At 46.1% G+C, this 14,622-nt stretch overlaps 1 protein-coding gene across 1 annotated transcript; it reads left to right on the forward strand.

Annotated features, from left to right (window-relative positions):
• The first annotated feature begins 4,566 nt into the window (after positions 1-4,566).
• Arl2bp (ADP ribosylation factor like GTPase 2 binding protein) lies at positions 4,567-13,957 on the forward strand. Its single transcript, XM_032888034.1, has 6 exons — positions 4,567-4,831; positions 6,434-6,495; positions 9,694-9,800; positions 10,900-10,985; positions 11,544-11,640; positions 12,483-13,957. Exons 1-6 carry the CDS (start codon positions 4,794-4,796, stop codon positions 12,582-12,584), a joined length of 492 nt encoding a protein of 163 aa, XP_032743925.1. The 5' UTR covers positions 4,567-4,793; the 3' UTR covers positions 12,585-13,957.
• Positions 13,958-14,622: the final 665 nt, after the last annotated feature.

The following is a 14,622-nucleotide window of genomic DNA, read 5'->3' on the forward strand; positions in this document are numbered from 1 at the left end:
CAATAGAAAAAGGCAAGAGCATGTTCGTGAACCTTGGAAGTGCCTAAATAGTGTTCTTACAGGATGACTCTGCCCTCTATTTGGAGAATAAAATAGCTCGGGAAGGAGAAAATCAACAGGAGCTAAAGGACTGCAGGAAAGTGCCAGCTTTCTAGAACTCTCCCCTTGAGCTTTGTTCTTAAGGTGACCTGCTTTCCATCTTTTTAACTCTGAGACTATCAAACAGCTTCAATAGAGAACTCATTACAACATTCAGTGTGGAAGCAAATTCATCTTGAAGCTGCTTTAAAAGGAAGCACACTGCATGTAGAGAGAGTGGCAAGCCGCAGGGAGACGGAGTGGAACCACTCTGGCCTAAATATCACTGCTTTACGAGAAAACCCAGACTCCTTTTTTACTGTCAGTGCATTGCTATCAGGGAGGGGGAAAAATCCATTACAGCATTTCCCCAGTGATTTGTTAGGGAAAATTTAGAGTTTCAGCCAGAAAAATAATAAATTGGGGTTTTGGCTTGGTTTGGTTTTGGTTGGTTGGTTGGTTAGTTGGTTGGTTTTTTAAGTGTTTTGAGGCTGGGTTTCTCTATGTGGCCCTGGCTGTCCTTGAACTCACTTTGTAGAGTAGGCTGGCCTTGAACTCAGAGACCCGCTTGTATCTGCCTCCCAAATGCTGGGATTAAAGGCATGAGCCACCATCACTGCCTAACTTTTAAAATAATCTTTTTCTTTTTTAATTACTATTTATGTGCCTTGATGTTTTTCCCGCGTATGTCTGTGTGAGGGTATCAGACGCCCTGGGACTGGAGTTAAAGACTTCTGTGAGCCACTATGTGAGTGCTGGGAATTAAACCGGGGTCCTCTGGAACATCAACCAATTTGCTGAGCCATCTCTCCTGCTATCTTTTTTTCTTTTCCTTTTTTGTCTGTTTTTTTCTTTTTTCTTTCTTTCTTTCTTTCTTGACATCTTTTGAATAATGTAAAGCAAGAAAAAAATCCTGATGCCATATGCAATTCCAGGAAATGATTATTGAGCCACAGACCACAGACACAGGAGTAACTATCACAGTAAGAAATTATTTTTATGATTTTAACCATGTTGAGTTTGTATCCCTTGAAAACCAGCTTTTCCCAAGGCTATTCACTCTTCATCTTGTACAATTGCTCGTTCACTTAGGAAATTATGTGTTTCTTTTGTTATTTTTTGGTTTTGAGGCAGGGTCTCACTGAAGCTCCTATTGGCCTGTCCTGGAACTGGCTATGTAGACCAGGATGGCATGAACTCACAGAGATCCCTCTTCCCCAGTGTTAGAATTAAAGCTATGGACCACCACACTGGACAGGAATAGTTTTTTTGGTTTTGTTTGTTTAGTTTTGGTTTTTTGTTTGTCAAAGTCTCACTGTGTAGCTGTAGCTGTCCTAAAACTCAATATGCAGACCAGGCTGGTCTCAAACTCATGAGATTTGCCCACCTCTGCCCCAAGTGCTGAGACTAACGGCGTTTGCCATTCAGCCCAGCAGAAATAGTTTTAAGTAGCTAGTTATGGTGGTTTGTGCCTATAATCCCAGCATTCTGGGGGCAGATTTGTACGTTTGAGAACAGCCGGGTTACATTGTGAGTTCCAGGCTCACCTTAGTTACAAAGTTCGAAATCCTGTCCCCAAAAATGAAAGGTGGGCTGGAGAGATGGGTCAGCAATAAAAAGCCATGGCGGTTCTCCCAGAGGACTCAGCTTTGATCACCAGCACCCACATGGTGTCTCACAACCATCTGTAGCTCCAGTTCCAAGCTATCCAGTGCCCTCTGCTGGTCTCCTCAGGCAACAGGCATGCATGTGACACAGAGGCATACATGCAAGCGAAGCTACTATACTGTACTCGCAGAATAAATCTCTTAAGTTGTTTTTTCCAATGAACAAAGTGCTGACAAGATACTCATTCAGTAGCAAAAGTATTTGCCACTAAGTCTAGTGACCTAAGTTTGATCCCTGGTATCCATATTGCAGAAAGAGAAAACCAATTCCTGGGAGCTGTCCTGATCCTTATGCACTGTGCACTGCCATGTACATGTAAACACATACAAGAAAATGTAATACTTTTTACATTTAAAGGGAAAAAAGCAAGGGTTTTTGTTTGCTGTTGGTTTATCTTTAGACAAAATCTCACTGTTTAACCCTGGCAGGCTTTGAACTCGAGATACTCCTGCCTCTACCTCCCCAGTGCTGAAATTGAAGGTTGTGCCCCCTACCCAGCATTTTTCCTTTTTAAAGAAGAGGGTGTTGGCTTCCAGAGCTAGAGCTGCCTGATAAGGGTGCTGGGGACTGAACCCAAGAAGAGCATGAAGCATTTAACATGAGCCATTTCTCCAGCTTCTTTTCTCCCCCCAGCTCTTATTTTATATGTAGAGAGTTTTACCTGAGGGCTCTGCTTATCTCTTGCAATATTATGGGAATGTGCTAGTTTTTATTGTGTTTTGTTTTGTTTTTTGCCAGGGAGTCTCATAGTCCTGGCTGGTCTAGAACTCCCTTTGTAGACCAGACTGACCTCAAACATATCTACCTGCCTCTTCCTCTCAAGGGCATGCAGAGGAACTGATGCCTTTCCCCAAGCCACCTCACCCCACACCATATTCCTCACTAACTCCCAGCCAGGATCCACCACTAAGTTGCCACCCACCTGAGCTCTGTGAAAGGCTTCTCAAGCTCCATTGCAACCAACTGGAAAAAAGACATTGTCCTTGCCAAGACCTCCCCAAAATGCAGATTAATAAGTAAATAAAATGTTTTAGTTCACTAGGTTTCTCAGGAGAGAAGGGGTTGCAAATAGCAATAGGTAACTAATGGAGACAAAAATGTTCCTTTTCTGCTTGGATCCATGATTTAGAGTCAGCAGGCAGTTCGTGTATGTACTAAGAAGTAAATGGGATATAGAAAAGGGGCCTAACAGCATCTTCACTGTCCACCCTGAGCTGTCTGATGTGCTCAATGGAACAGAATTTTTAGATGCTTATCCTAGTTTGCTTATCAGAGCTGTGACAAAATACTGATCAAAATCAACTCAGGAAAAGAAGGGGTTTACTTTGCCTCCATTTCCATGCTATAGTCTGTCACTGAGGTGAGGAAAGCTGGAATAGGATCCTGGAGGCAGGAACTGACGCAGATAAAGAAATGCCGTTTACTGGCTTGTTCTCAATAGCTTGCTGAGCTTCCTTATATAGATCCTGCGCCTGCCCAGATGTGGTACCACCTACAGAAGACTGGGCCCTCCTGCATCAATCATCAAATAATCCACATTCAAAACCAGGAAGTGATGGCACATGCCTTTAATCCAAGCACTTGGAAGGCAGAGGCAAGTGGGTCTGAGTTCAAGGCCAACTTGATCTACAGAGTGAGTTCCACAACAGCCAGGGCAGCACAGAGAAATCCTGTCTCGAAAAAAGACAAACACTATCAACTGAGGTCCCTTCTTTCCAGGTCACTCATGTTAACAAAAACCAACCAGCATACTTGTCTTCACTTGACACTGACCAGAATATTCTGATCTTCCAGTGTCTTTGAAATCATCTTGGTTCCAGGTGCTGTTAAGATCTACAAATATGAGCTGGAGAGATGGCTCAGCAGTTAAGAGCACTAACTGCTCTTCCAGAGGTCCTGAGTTCGATTCCCAGCAACTACATGGTAGCTCACAACCATCTGTAATGAGATCTGATGTCCTCTTCTGGTGTGTCTGAAGACAGCTACAGTGTACTTATATATAATTAATCTTTAAAAAAAAAAAAAAGTCTGATTCAGATTGGCCACATAAACCGAATTCATACCACAAAATTTCTAATTATGTACTACACGTTTGATAGCTAAAAGATACCAGACCACCAAAGAGGCATGATATAAAAAAAGGGGGGAGAGGAAATCAACCCCAGGAAACCTATGTTCATCGTGGCGCAGTTTTAGAGGGGACTTTACCCAAGAGCAGTTATTCAGTTTTTGATGACATCGCTTTCAGTGGTTGTCAACTTTTTTGTGCCGCATAATTATCCAAGAATCCATTTACTGCTTAATAATTGTTTACGGTTTGGGGGTTTTTATTGCCAGTAAGCTGGGAGTAAAAACTATGTAGCTGAGCAGGTCTTTAATGACTTGAACCTCCACCTTCCAAATACTGGGGCTACAAACTCATGCCACCACGCCCTGCTCTTGTTCTTTATTTGAAAATTACAAATTAAGTTACAAGTCATCCACTTAATGCCGTGGAACCTTCCATATTTCCAAGAAGTAACTTTCTGGTAAATCAGACGTCCACATTATCTAGGAAAAACAAGAGACTGGCTTTCGAGCAATTTGGCCATCTCCAGCTCTCTTAAAACAGGCTTCAACTACCTAATCTTTAAAATCCCTAAATTGCAAGTGAAGAAACTGAGGCTCTTGGCTCCCATTCTTTCATTCAGAAACAAGAGTGTGTCGTGTCCCTCCCCCCACTCCCCCACCGGTCTTCTGCGTGAGTCTGGGAAACTTAAGGCTGTGATTGGCTGCCGAAATAACCATGGTTACGGGAGGCGGGGCTGTGAGTACCGCCTACCCTAACACTGGCGGGGTGGCCCCGCGAGAGGCTGGCGGGCACTGGGCCCAGCCAGGAGCCGCAGGCCCGGCCTCGCGCGATCGCCCGGCGGGGCGCGGGCGCGGCCTTCTGCGGGTCCTTGATGCGGTTGAGGCCACGCGGGTCAGAAAGAAGCCCGGCCCGGTGGCGGGCGCGGTAGGAGGCGGCAGGGCCGCGGGCCCGGCCCGGAGACTGCGGCGCCTCTACGATGGACGCCCTAGAGGAAGAGAGCTTCGCGCTGTCCTTGTAAGTGACGTGGCCAGGGTCTGCGGGTGTCCTCCGGGGCCGGGCGCGGGCTAGCGGATCGGGGCTCCGCTCTAGCGGGGGCGTTTTCTTCCCGCGGGCATATGTCACCGATTACCAGCGCTTCCATCATAATCCTCTGGCCTCAATCTTGGCCGTCAGCAAACCCCAGAGGCCTTGAGCTGCCCAGGCTGGCGGCGGCCTCACCGCCTGTATAAAGCCACTCCTGATCCAGTTACCCCCTAGGCCGGCGCTCCTCCCGCGTGTGGTCACACTCACCAGCAGATAGGTGTGGCGTTAAGAGCCAGGATGCGGTGAGTAAATCCCGCGGGTAATAAATGCAGAAGTCTGAAGATGTCCCACACCAGCCTCAGCACCCCAAATTGTTTGCTTCTTTTGTGATTGTCATGGGTGTTTTCTTGTACCTGTAATTTCTATACTAGACAGTAATCCTTGATTGGAGAAACTGAGTGATGGGAGGTTCATCTTGCTATTATTATTTTTATGCACGTTGGGAACCTTACATTAAAAACTGCTAGTGGTCTAGGCATCTAGGGTAATTCAAGCATTTGGGCTAATAGCCACTTATCAATGAGTGCATACCATGTATGTTTTTCTGTGATTGGGTTACCTCACTCAGGATGATATTTTCCAGTTCCAACCATTTGCCTATGAATTTCATAAAGGCATTGTTTTTGATAGCTGAGTAATATTCCATTGTGTAGATGTACCACATGAAACTCAAGACGGATGATCAAAATGTGAATGTTTCACTCCTTCTTTAAAAGGGGAACAAGAATACCCTTGGCAGGGAATAGAGAGGCAAAGATTAAAACAGAGACAGTAGGAACACCCATTCACAGCCTGCCCCACATGTGGCCCATACATATACAGCCACTTAATTAGACAAGATGGATGAAGCAAAGAAGTGCAGGCAGACAAGAGCCGGATGTAGATCTCTCCCTGAGAGACACAGCCAGAATACAGCAAATACAGAGGCGAATGCCAGCAGCAAACCACTGAACTGAGAACAGGACCCCCGTTGAAGGAATCAGAGAAAGAACTGGAAGAGCTTGAAGGGGCTCGAGACCCCATATGAACAACAATGCCAAGCAACCAGAGCTTCCAGGGACTAAGCCACTAACTAAAGACTATACATGGACTGACCCTGGACTCTGACCTCATAGGTAGCATTGAATATCCTAGTAAGATCACCAGTGTAAGGGGAAGCCCTGGGTCCTGCTAAGACTGAACCCCCCGTGAACGTGATTGTTGAGGGGAGGGCGGCAATGGGGGGAGGATGGGGAGGGGAACACCCATAAAAAAGGGGAGGGGAGGGGTTAGGGGGATGTTGGCCCGTAAACCGGGAAAGGGAATAATACTCAAAATGTAAATAAGAAATACTCAAGTTAATAAAAAAAATTAAATATAAATACCTCTGGATACCACAGGAGACTCAAAAAAAAAAAAAAAAAAACTGCTAGTGGGCTTTGTTATTGCCCAGTGTGTGTGAGGCTGAGTTCAATCCCCATACCCACAGAAAACACAAGTTCAGCTCCTGAAATGATTATTTGAACCAGCACCTAATCCTGATGTGTTTTTCAGCTCCTCTGCCTCTGATGCAGAATTCGATGCTGTGGTTGGATGTTTAGAGGACATTATTATGGGTAAGTTTTGACACTGTGCTTGCTCCCTCTAGTTCCTTTGGTCCATTCCATGATTTAAATCAAGTAGACCCTTGCTTTAAAACAATTTTTTTTAAATGTATTCATTTACATGTGTGATGGATTGTGGGTGGGGTTGTTGCCAGGTCGCTGTGGACATGTGGAGGTCAGAGGAGAGAGTTGGTTCTGTTCTGAGGGTTGAACTGGGGTCACCTGGCTTACACAGCAGTCCCTGAGCCATCACAACATCTCAAACCCCTGCTTATAAGAGCATGCAGAGAAATAAATTTGAGTAGTTGATTTTTAAAAGCACAAAACACTGAAATGTTAACACACGGCCCCGATGTAATAGTAAGCAGGCCATTCTGAGCTCTGTTGTCTTAGAAACAATCTACGGGTCGGCAAGATGGCTCAGTGGGTAGAGGCACTCACCAGCAAGCCTGACAACCTTAGTTTAATCCCCAAGATCCACAGGCTCCCAATGGTTGTCTTCAGACTTCCATACACAGGCTGTAGCAGGCATGCACCTACTCGAAAACAAATAAAAGTATAATTAAAAGAGAATGAACCCAAAACCTAGTGAGTGGCACACCACTATAATCTCAGCACAGGTGGGTGGAGGCAAAATTGGAGAGTTTGGGTTCTGGCTATGCCCTATAAGCCTTTTAAAAAACAGCCATAGAGCGAAGGTTTCAGAGGAGAACAATTTAGAAAACCAATCAACTGACAGATAGGATGTAGCTCTTAGCCAGGCATTGGGCAATATTGACCAATTTTATTTCACATATACAGTAAGAACAATTTTGGTTTTTATGTCGTTTTGAGCGTTAACATTTTCATGCTGTAGAACAGTCCATGCAGGAGACAAGGTGTCAAATCTCATTGGATCTCTTCGTTTTCTTTCTTTTTTTATTAAATAATTTATTTAATGTATATGAGCACACTAACTGTCTTCAGACGCACCGGAAGAGAGCATCGGATCCCATTACAGATGGTTGTGAGCCACCATGTGGTTGCTGGGATTTGAACTCAGGACCTCTGGAAGAGCAGTCAGCGCTCTAACCACTGAGCCAGCTCTCTAGCCCTCTTCATTTTCTTTTGTTGTAATTGTTGTTGTTTAGTTTTTGGGTTGTTTTTGATATTATCGTTATCTTTTGAGACAGGGTTTCTCTGTGTAGCCCTGGCTGTCCTGGAACTTACTCTGTAGACCAGGATGACTTCAAACTGACAGATCCATTCTCCTGGAATGGATCACTACATACAGCTTGGATCAACTGGGTCTCATGGAGGCGTCTCCTCAGCTGAGGCTCCTTCCTCTCTGACGCCTCTCGCTTGTGTCACGTTGACACAGAACCAGCCAATCTATGTTCTCGATGTGTCTGGATGGTGGGTTTGGTATCGAGAGTTTTGTGTTTAGGTCTAAGGTCCGGGCAAGCCTTGTTCTTCCTGCCTTCTGGGCTCAGGCTCCCAAGCTCTAGGACTGCAGACGTGAGCTACGATAGTCTCCTGTTCCCTTGCTTTCTTAGTTCTGATTTCCAGATCCCTTTGGGCATCTTCCCACTCTACTGAGTGGTCAGCAGGCAGTAACAAATCCAAATTTGAAGACAAACAGAAGACGAAAACTAAATGTGGCAGCTTCTCAGCTTTTCCTAGCAACTGGAAAAAGACCTGTTGTTTTGTTTTGAGGTGTGTGGCTTAACCTAGATTAGTCTGAAAAATCACCTTTATAGAGTCTGGCTCCAATCCTAGGTCTCTCCAGAAGCCCTCTCCTGAGGAGTTCTCCGTTGTTTTGCCCACTGTGGATATCCCACCTATCATGGAGAAATGGGCTTAATTAATTCTGGGTCACTTTTGAAGATTTTCTTTTAGTTGTAGAAATGCTAGTTGGCTCAGGATTGTCAGAATTCCCTACTTCTTGACCTTGAGTGTTTACTGTGAATTTCTACCTGAAGTCTCCTCTGAATTCACCTGGCAAGCCAAGGGACAGACACCGCATTCATCTTTATGCTCCAGATGAGAAGATTGGGATCTACAGAAGTAGTCACTTTTCCAAGGTCATACAAAGTACATGGCTGAGGAAGGGTTTGAACCCCGGGTAGTCTGGCCTCTTACAGACCCCACCCTTTAACCCACTATGCAGTTTTCACTGGTGCTGCTAAAATGATATTAAAATAGGAGGAAGGGGGACAGCAACGTGGCTCACAAGCCTAACGGCCAAGTTTAATCTGTGAGACCCACATGGTAGAGGGAAAGAATCTACGCCCATCCTTTGGATGGGTACCATGGCTCATGTATGAATCCCAACATGCCGGAGGACCCCTTTGAATTCCCAGCCAGCCTGAAATTCCATAGCAAGTTTCAGGCCAGTCAGCTGCACAGTAAGACCCTGTCTCAACATAAATATGTAGCTTAAAAAGGGTGGTCAATAAGGTGGCTCAGTGGGTAATGTGCTGCTGCCCAGCCTGACGACCTGAATTCAGTTCCAAGCCCTTGTATGTGGACAGTAGAAGGAAAGAACCCCCTACAGGTTTTCCTCCCACCTCTGGCCTCATGCCATGACCAAGCAGGTGCACGTATGCACATAAAAATGAATAAATGAAAATGTAATTTAAAGAGAAAAAAACTAGGGATGCAGGGTTTCTTGCCATTGTAGTCTCCCAATTTGAGAACTGACCTTTGGTGTACACAATAAATGGATGTGTTAAAGAGAGATCCCAGATAACTCTTTGTGGGATTACAGGTATCCTGTTTGATAGATTATGGCCTCCCCCCCCTGTATGTGTGTGTGTATATGTGGGTGTGTTTTGGTTGTTTGTTGCTTTTTTTTCAGTTTTGTTTGAAACAAGGTTTCTCTATGTAACCCTGTCTACCCTGGGGTTTTTTTTTTTTTTTTTTTTTTTTTCTTTGTAGACCAAACTAGCTTCATACTCAGGTTAGCCTGCCTCTGCCTCCTTAGTGCCCAGGCTGTGACCCCAGCTCTCAGAGTCGGAAGGATGGCTACAAGTCCAACACCAGCCTGGTCTACAGAGTGAATTCCAGGTCAACCAAGCATATGGATTTATGGAGATCCTATCCCAAAAACTAAAAATAAAATAGTCGCAAAGACTTATAAGCCAGCAAAGTGCTTATTTTAAAAGGTTTATGCTGTACATTGTAGGTATATTTTACTACATTGTAAATGCATTTACTAAACTGTACCAGATGCTGAGTTCCAGCTACTGCAGAGAAGCTTCATGGACAAGTACTACCAGGAATTTGAAGACACTGAAGAGAATAAGCTCACCTATACTCCCATTTTTAATGAATATGTAAGTAGATCTGTTTCTCCTGCCAGAAAATTAAGGTTTCTCTTAAAATCTGAACTTAGATCCGTTATGAATAATTAATATATACTATTAAAATGTTTACATTCATATCAAAAAAGTTGCAAAGCCTGGTGGCACCTGTAGGCACCTGCCACTAGCACTCAAGAGGCTGAGGCAGAAGGATGGCTACAAGTTAGAAACCTGCCTGGGCTACCTCGTAAATTTCAAGTTAGCTTAGGTCATTTAGCAAGGTTATTTCTTTTAAAAAAGAAAAAACAAATTGAAATTAGTTTACTCTTTATATATGCCAGTACTGCCAAGGGAATGCAGATTAGAATCTGGTTTGGATCATTTTCTCTTGCCAGATCTTAGAACTCTTTTTTTTTTTTTTTTAAGATTTATTTATTTATTTATTCATTTATTATATGTAAGTACACTGTAGCTATCTCCAGACACACCAGAAGAGGGCATCAGATCTCATTACCGATGATTGTGAGCCACCATGTGGTTGCCGGGATTTGAACTCAGGACCTCTGGAAGAGAAGTCATTGTTCTTAACGATCGAGCCATCTCTCCAGCCCCTTGGGACTCTTTTCTAAAGGGTTTTCATGAAGTAGTCGGTGAGCGTACAGCTTGTGGTTTAAAACAAACCGACCTTTACCACAGTCTTGTCCTGCGCCGTGGGGCTTTGCATTTGTCTGCTGTGACAGCAGTGCCAGTGAGATGGCCAATGGGTAAAGCTCAAGATGAGGAAGGGAACTGGTTCCATAGGAGTTGTCCTTTGACATCCACATGCACACGGTGGCACATACATGCCCACTCACATACATCGTGTCCTCAATAATGATAAATCAAATAAAAACACGGGGCTGGGCAGATGGCTCCCAGAGGACTGCAGAGCGGCTCAGCACCTACGTCCAGTGACTCTCAGCCCCCTATAAATCTAGCTCCAGAGGATCCAACACCCCCTTCTGGCCTCTGCAGCCATCTGCACTCATGGTGTATGTGCAAGCATGTGTGTGTGCGCACGCACACACGCGCACACACCACAGGACCTCGGCTAATGACCAGAGGGCCCACCTCCCTGTCTCCACTGTTGCAGATTTCCCTGGTAGAGAAGTACATTGAAGAGCAGTTGCTGGAGCGTATCCCAGGCTTCAATATGGCAGCCTTCACCACCACATTGCAGTGAGTTGAGCTTGACTCTGGTTCTGTGCTTCTCATTTCTCCTCCCCTAGACTGAAGAAAACCCACTCTGTCCTTGTCATCTCTAAGGACACTGGGTGGCTGGGTCCTAAGTGGGGGTGGGAGGCCCTCTGTGCCTTTGCAAGGCTTCAAGGTTTTTAGATGTGTGTGCGTGTGTGTGTGTGTGTGTGTGTGTGTGTGTGTGTGTGTGTGTGTGTGCGCGCGCGCTTGCGCGCCTGCATGCGTTTCTGTGTACCACGTGCATGCGGAAGCCTCCAAGGCCAGAGGTTCTAGAATCGACTTACAGGCAATTGTGTGCCCACATGCATGCTGGAAACAACCCTGGGTCCTCTGTGAGATCAGCAAGTGCTCCTAACCACTGAACCCTCTCTCTAGCCACTTTTTTTCAGAGGGAAACAGGGTCCTTTATAGCGAAGGCTGGTTACACGCCGATGCTTCTGCCTCCACCTCCCAGGTGCTGATAGCCATTCCCCACCCTGCCCGGCCCGTGCATGAAGGGAGGCTGTTCACTCACAAAGCCGACGACACGGTCTTTTGCAGGCACCATAAGGATGAAGTGGCTGGCGACATCTTTGACATGCTGCTCACATTCACGGATTTCCTGGCTTTCAAGGAGATGTTCCTGGACTACAGAGCAGTAAGTTACGGCCGCGTGCCTACCTAGCCTCAGCGAGACACACAGACACGAGAGGGCAGAGCTGTGGAGACAACCACCTGCCTCCATCCTCTGCCCTTCGACCTCTTCCCCTTAAAATGGTTTGTGTTAGTTTGGTGGCTTTCGAGGAGTTAGCTGCTGCCCCATTCTGACCAGGGCCTTTCTGTGTCGCGATGAAGCTAGCACGGGGCTTCCAACAAAGGAGTCTCATTCTGTCATTTTTCATGCAGGCTCCTTTAAGAAAAAGGAGCTGCCTTACTTGTTAGTTCTGTATGCATTTATTGAGACAGAGTATTACTATCTAGGCTAGAATTTGCTGTGTAGACCAAGCCAGCCTCAAACTCGGACATCCTTCTGCCTCAGCTGCCTGAGAACCTGGATTAAAAGCATGGCACGGTGCCCATTCCTAGTTAGTCATATTTTTTAAGTTTAGTTTATTATTATTTATGTGTATAAGTGTCTGCCTGCAGGTATATCTGTGCACCACATACATGTATATCTGGTGCCTAGGGAGGCCAAAAGATCAGGTAGGGTCCCCTGGGACTGGAATTAGAGACACTCTAATGCTGTGATGGTGGGAATCAAATGCAGGTCCCCTGAAAGAGCAGTCAGTGCCTTTAACCACCAAGCTGTTTCTTGGGCCCCAAGAAGTCTAGGGCCATAGCTGAGAAAAAGGAAATAGCATTGCTTGCCCCTTGCTGTATGTTCCTTGGGAGCTCACACAGCTCCCTGCTCTCCCCACCATTCTCCAATCCCAGAGGCTCCTCAGTCAGGAGAGCTTCCTCCCTTCCTGGGGTCTTGAAGTTCTGTGCTTTCTCCTGTAGGAAAAGGAAGGCCGAGGACTGGACTTAAGCAGCGGCTTGGTGGTGACTTCTCTGTGTAAGTCATCTTCTACGCCAGCTTCCCAGAACAACCTACGGCACTAGGTCCCTCCTTCACACAGTGGGTGTGATGGATATGAGGTCACCAGCCCAGCAGGCTCAGAAATGTGGGCTAATGATGACAGATGCATCCTGCAAGACCTACTGTGCCACAGCCCTTCGTTCATGTGAAGTATTGACGAGTCCTGGAAAACATGACTGACCCTCCTGGCCCTTGTCAGAACCTTCCTGTAGTCAGTAACCCTCACGTTCCCGCTCCCATCCTCATACAGACACCTCTCCCAGGCACTTCTGAGAGGCTCCTCTGAATCAAGCCCAGGTTGGCCGCCTCGCCTGGGGGTGCTCTTTCCCCAGCAACATGGTAGTGCAGTGTGTCAACAGTGTGGACACCACATCACTGTGAGCCCTTCATCCTGCAGGCTTTAGTGAGTCTTTGTTTTCCCACCGTTTTCACCTGGGTCCGTTTCAGGCCTCAGCCTCAATGTGGCTTTTGTTTGGGTGTGTTTATCTAGGGAGATGCAGGCCAGCTGCCTGTCCTGGTTTCTGAATCTCCTGGGATTACAGCTTGACTGGCTGTCGGGATCCACTGAGAGGGCTGTCCTCTACCCACAAGTGAACATGAACTCCAACCTTACATTAACAGTCCTTTCACCAGCGAACCCTGCTGGTCTTGATGTAGCCCCACTATTCTACTCTCTAAGCATTATTTTCAAGAAACCTATTTTTATAGATGAAAACTCAGGCTAACCTAGTGAGTATGATCTTGGGGTGCCCATGATCAACCACTTAAAGATCAGAGTATTATATGCTGTGTGCTTTTTAGTTGTGAGTGTTGTGAGTGCAAACTGCTTTCCAATTGGTGTCCTCTCGCTGGGCACCAGTACAAACAGGCTGTGTGCTAGAAATGGGCCACAGCTCTGTCGGGATAGCATGCTGGGTGTGTTCGTGCATGTTTGTGTGCCATGCTGTCCAATGGCGTGCTGGGTGTGCTTGTGCATGCTTGCGTGCAGTCCTTCGTGCAGGCTGGAGAGCGGGGTTTTTACTGGGGGGTTGGGACTTTGCTGTTTGTTTTCATACAGTGTCTCCTGCTAAGTTAATGCTCCCCTGATCCAGCTCGTTCTGGTGGGAGGGGCAGGACACAGTTTTTCTGGTCATTTGTCATCTTTGGTGGACGGCCACCAACCAGAAAGCATGTGTGTCACATCTCTAGAAAGAAGAGAACAGTTCAGATCCTAATGTATACTTTTGACTTTAACTTTTATAGTAAACATAAGAATCCACGATGACTTTCCATGTGACCATTCCGACTTTAAAGGATTTAAGCTAAGCTAAGCTCTGTTTTTCCTGTAGCTGTGTGTCTGTCACTTAGGACTTTTGTAAAATGAGTAAAATTTGAGGTGTTTTAGCAAGAATAATAACTCGATGCGTATTGTCCGTTTTAATGTAACTACTGACATCCGGTTATTGTTGCTTTGGTCTTTTGAGATCAAAGGCCCTCTCTGGGCCAGCTCTGTAAATGTCACCTCTCAAGTGACCTTTCCCTTCCTGCCCCTCCGAAAATCAGGGCTGCTCACTGCAGGCAGATGCGGAAAGTGGACAAATACAGAGAAAAAATACTGGGGGCAGGGGCGAAGGGGCTGGAGAGAGGGCTGGGTGGTTAAGAGCACTGGCTGCTCTTGCAGAGGCCCAGGGTCAGTTCACAGCACTCTCATGGCGGCTCACACTGACTCCAGCTTTGGGGCATCCAGTGCTCTCTCTCTCCTGGCCTCCTCTGGCACCCATATAGTGCAAATACATACACGTAGGAAAACAGTGCTTACATGTGAAATAAAATAAAAATCATAAGTCTAAAACAAAAAAGATTCAGAAGGCAGGCAGACTGCAAGAATAGGTTGCTGGTTTTGTGTGTTGGGCCACAAACTTGGACAGATGCTATCTGCTTCCTCTGACGATACTGCGTCAGACCCAGGGCAAGAAAGCTAACAGCCTGACCCGTTCTAGCCCATCACTGGGATGCTGCCTTCTGTTCCCTTACCTGAGCAGCAGGACCTAGAATGCCTCCCATAGCAGATTATGTGGCGTT

This window comes from Rattus rattus, chromosome 17, assembly GCF_011064425.1.
Source record: "Rattus rattus isolate New Zealand chromosome 17, Rrattus_CSIRO_v1, whole genome shotgun sequence".
NCBI lineage: Eukaryota > Metazoa > Chordata > Mammalia > Rodentia > Muridae > Rattus > Rattus rattus.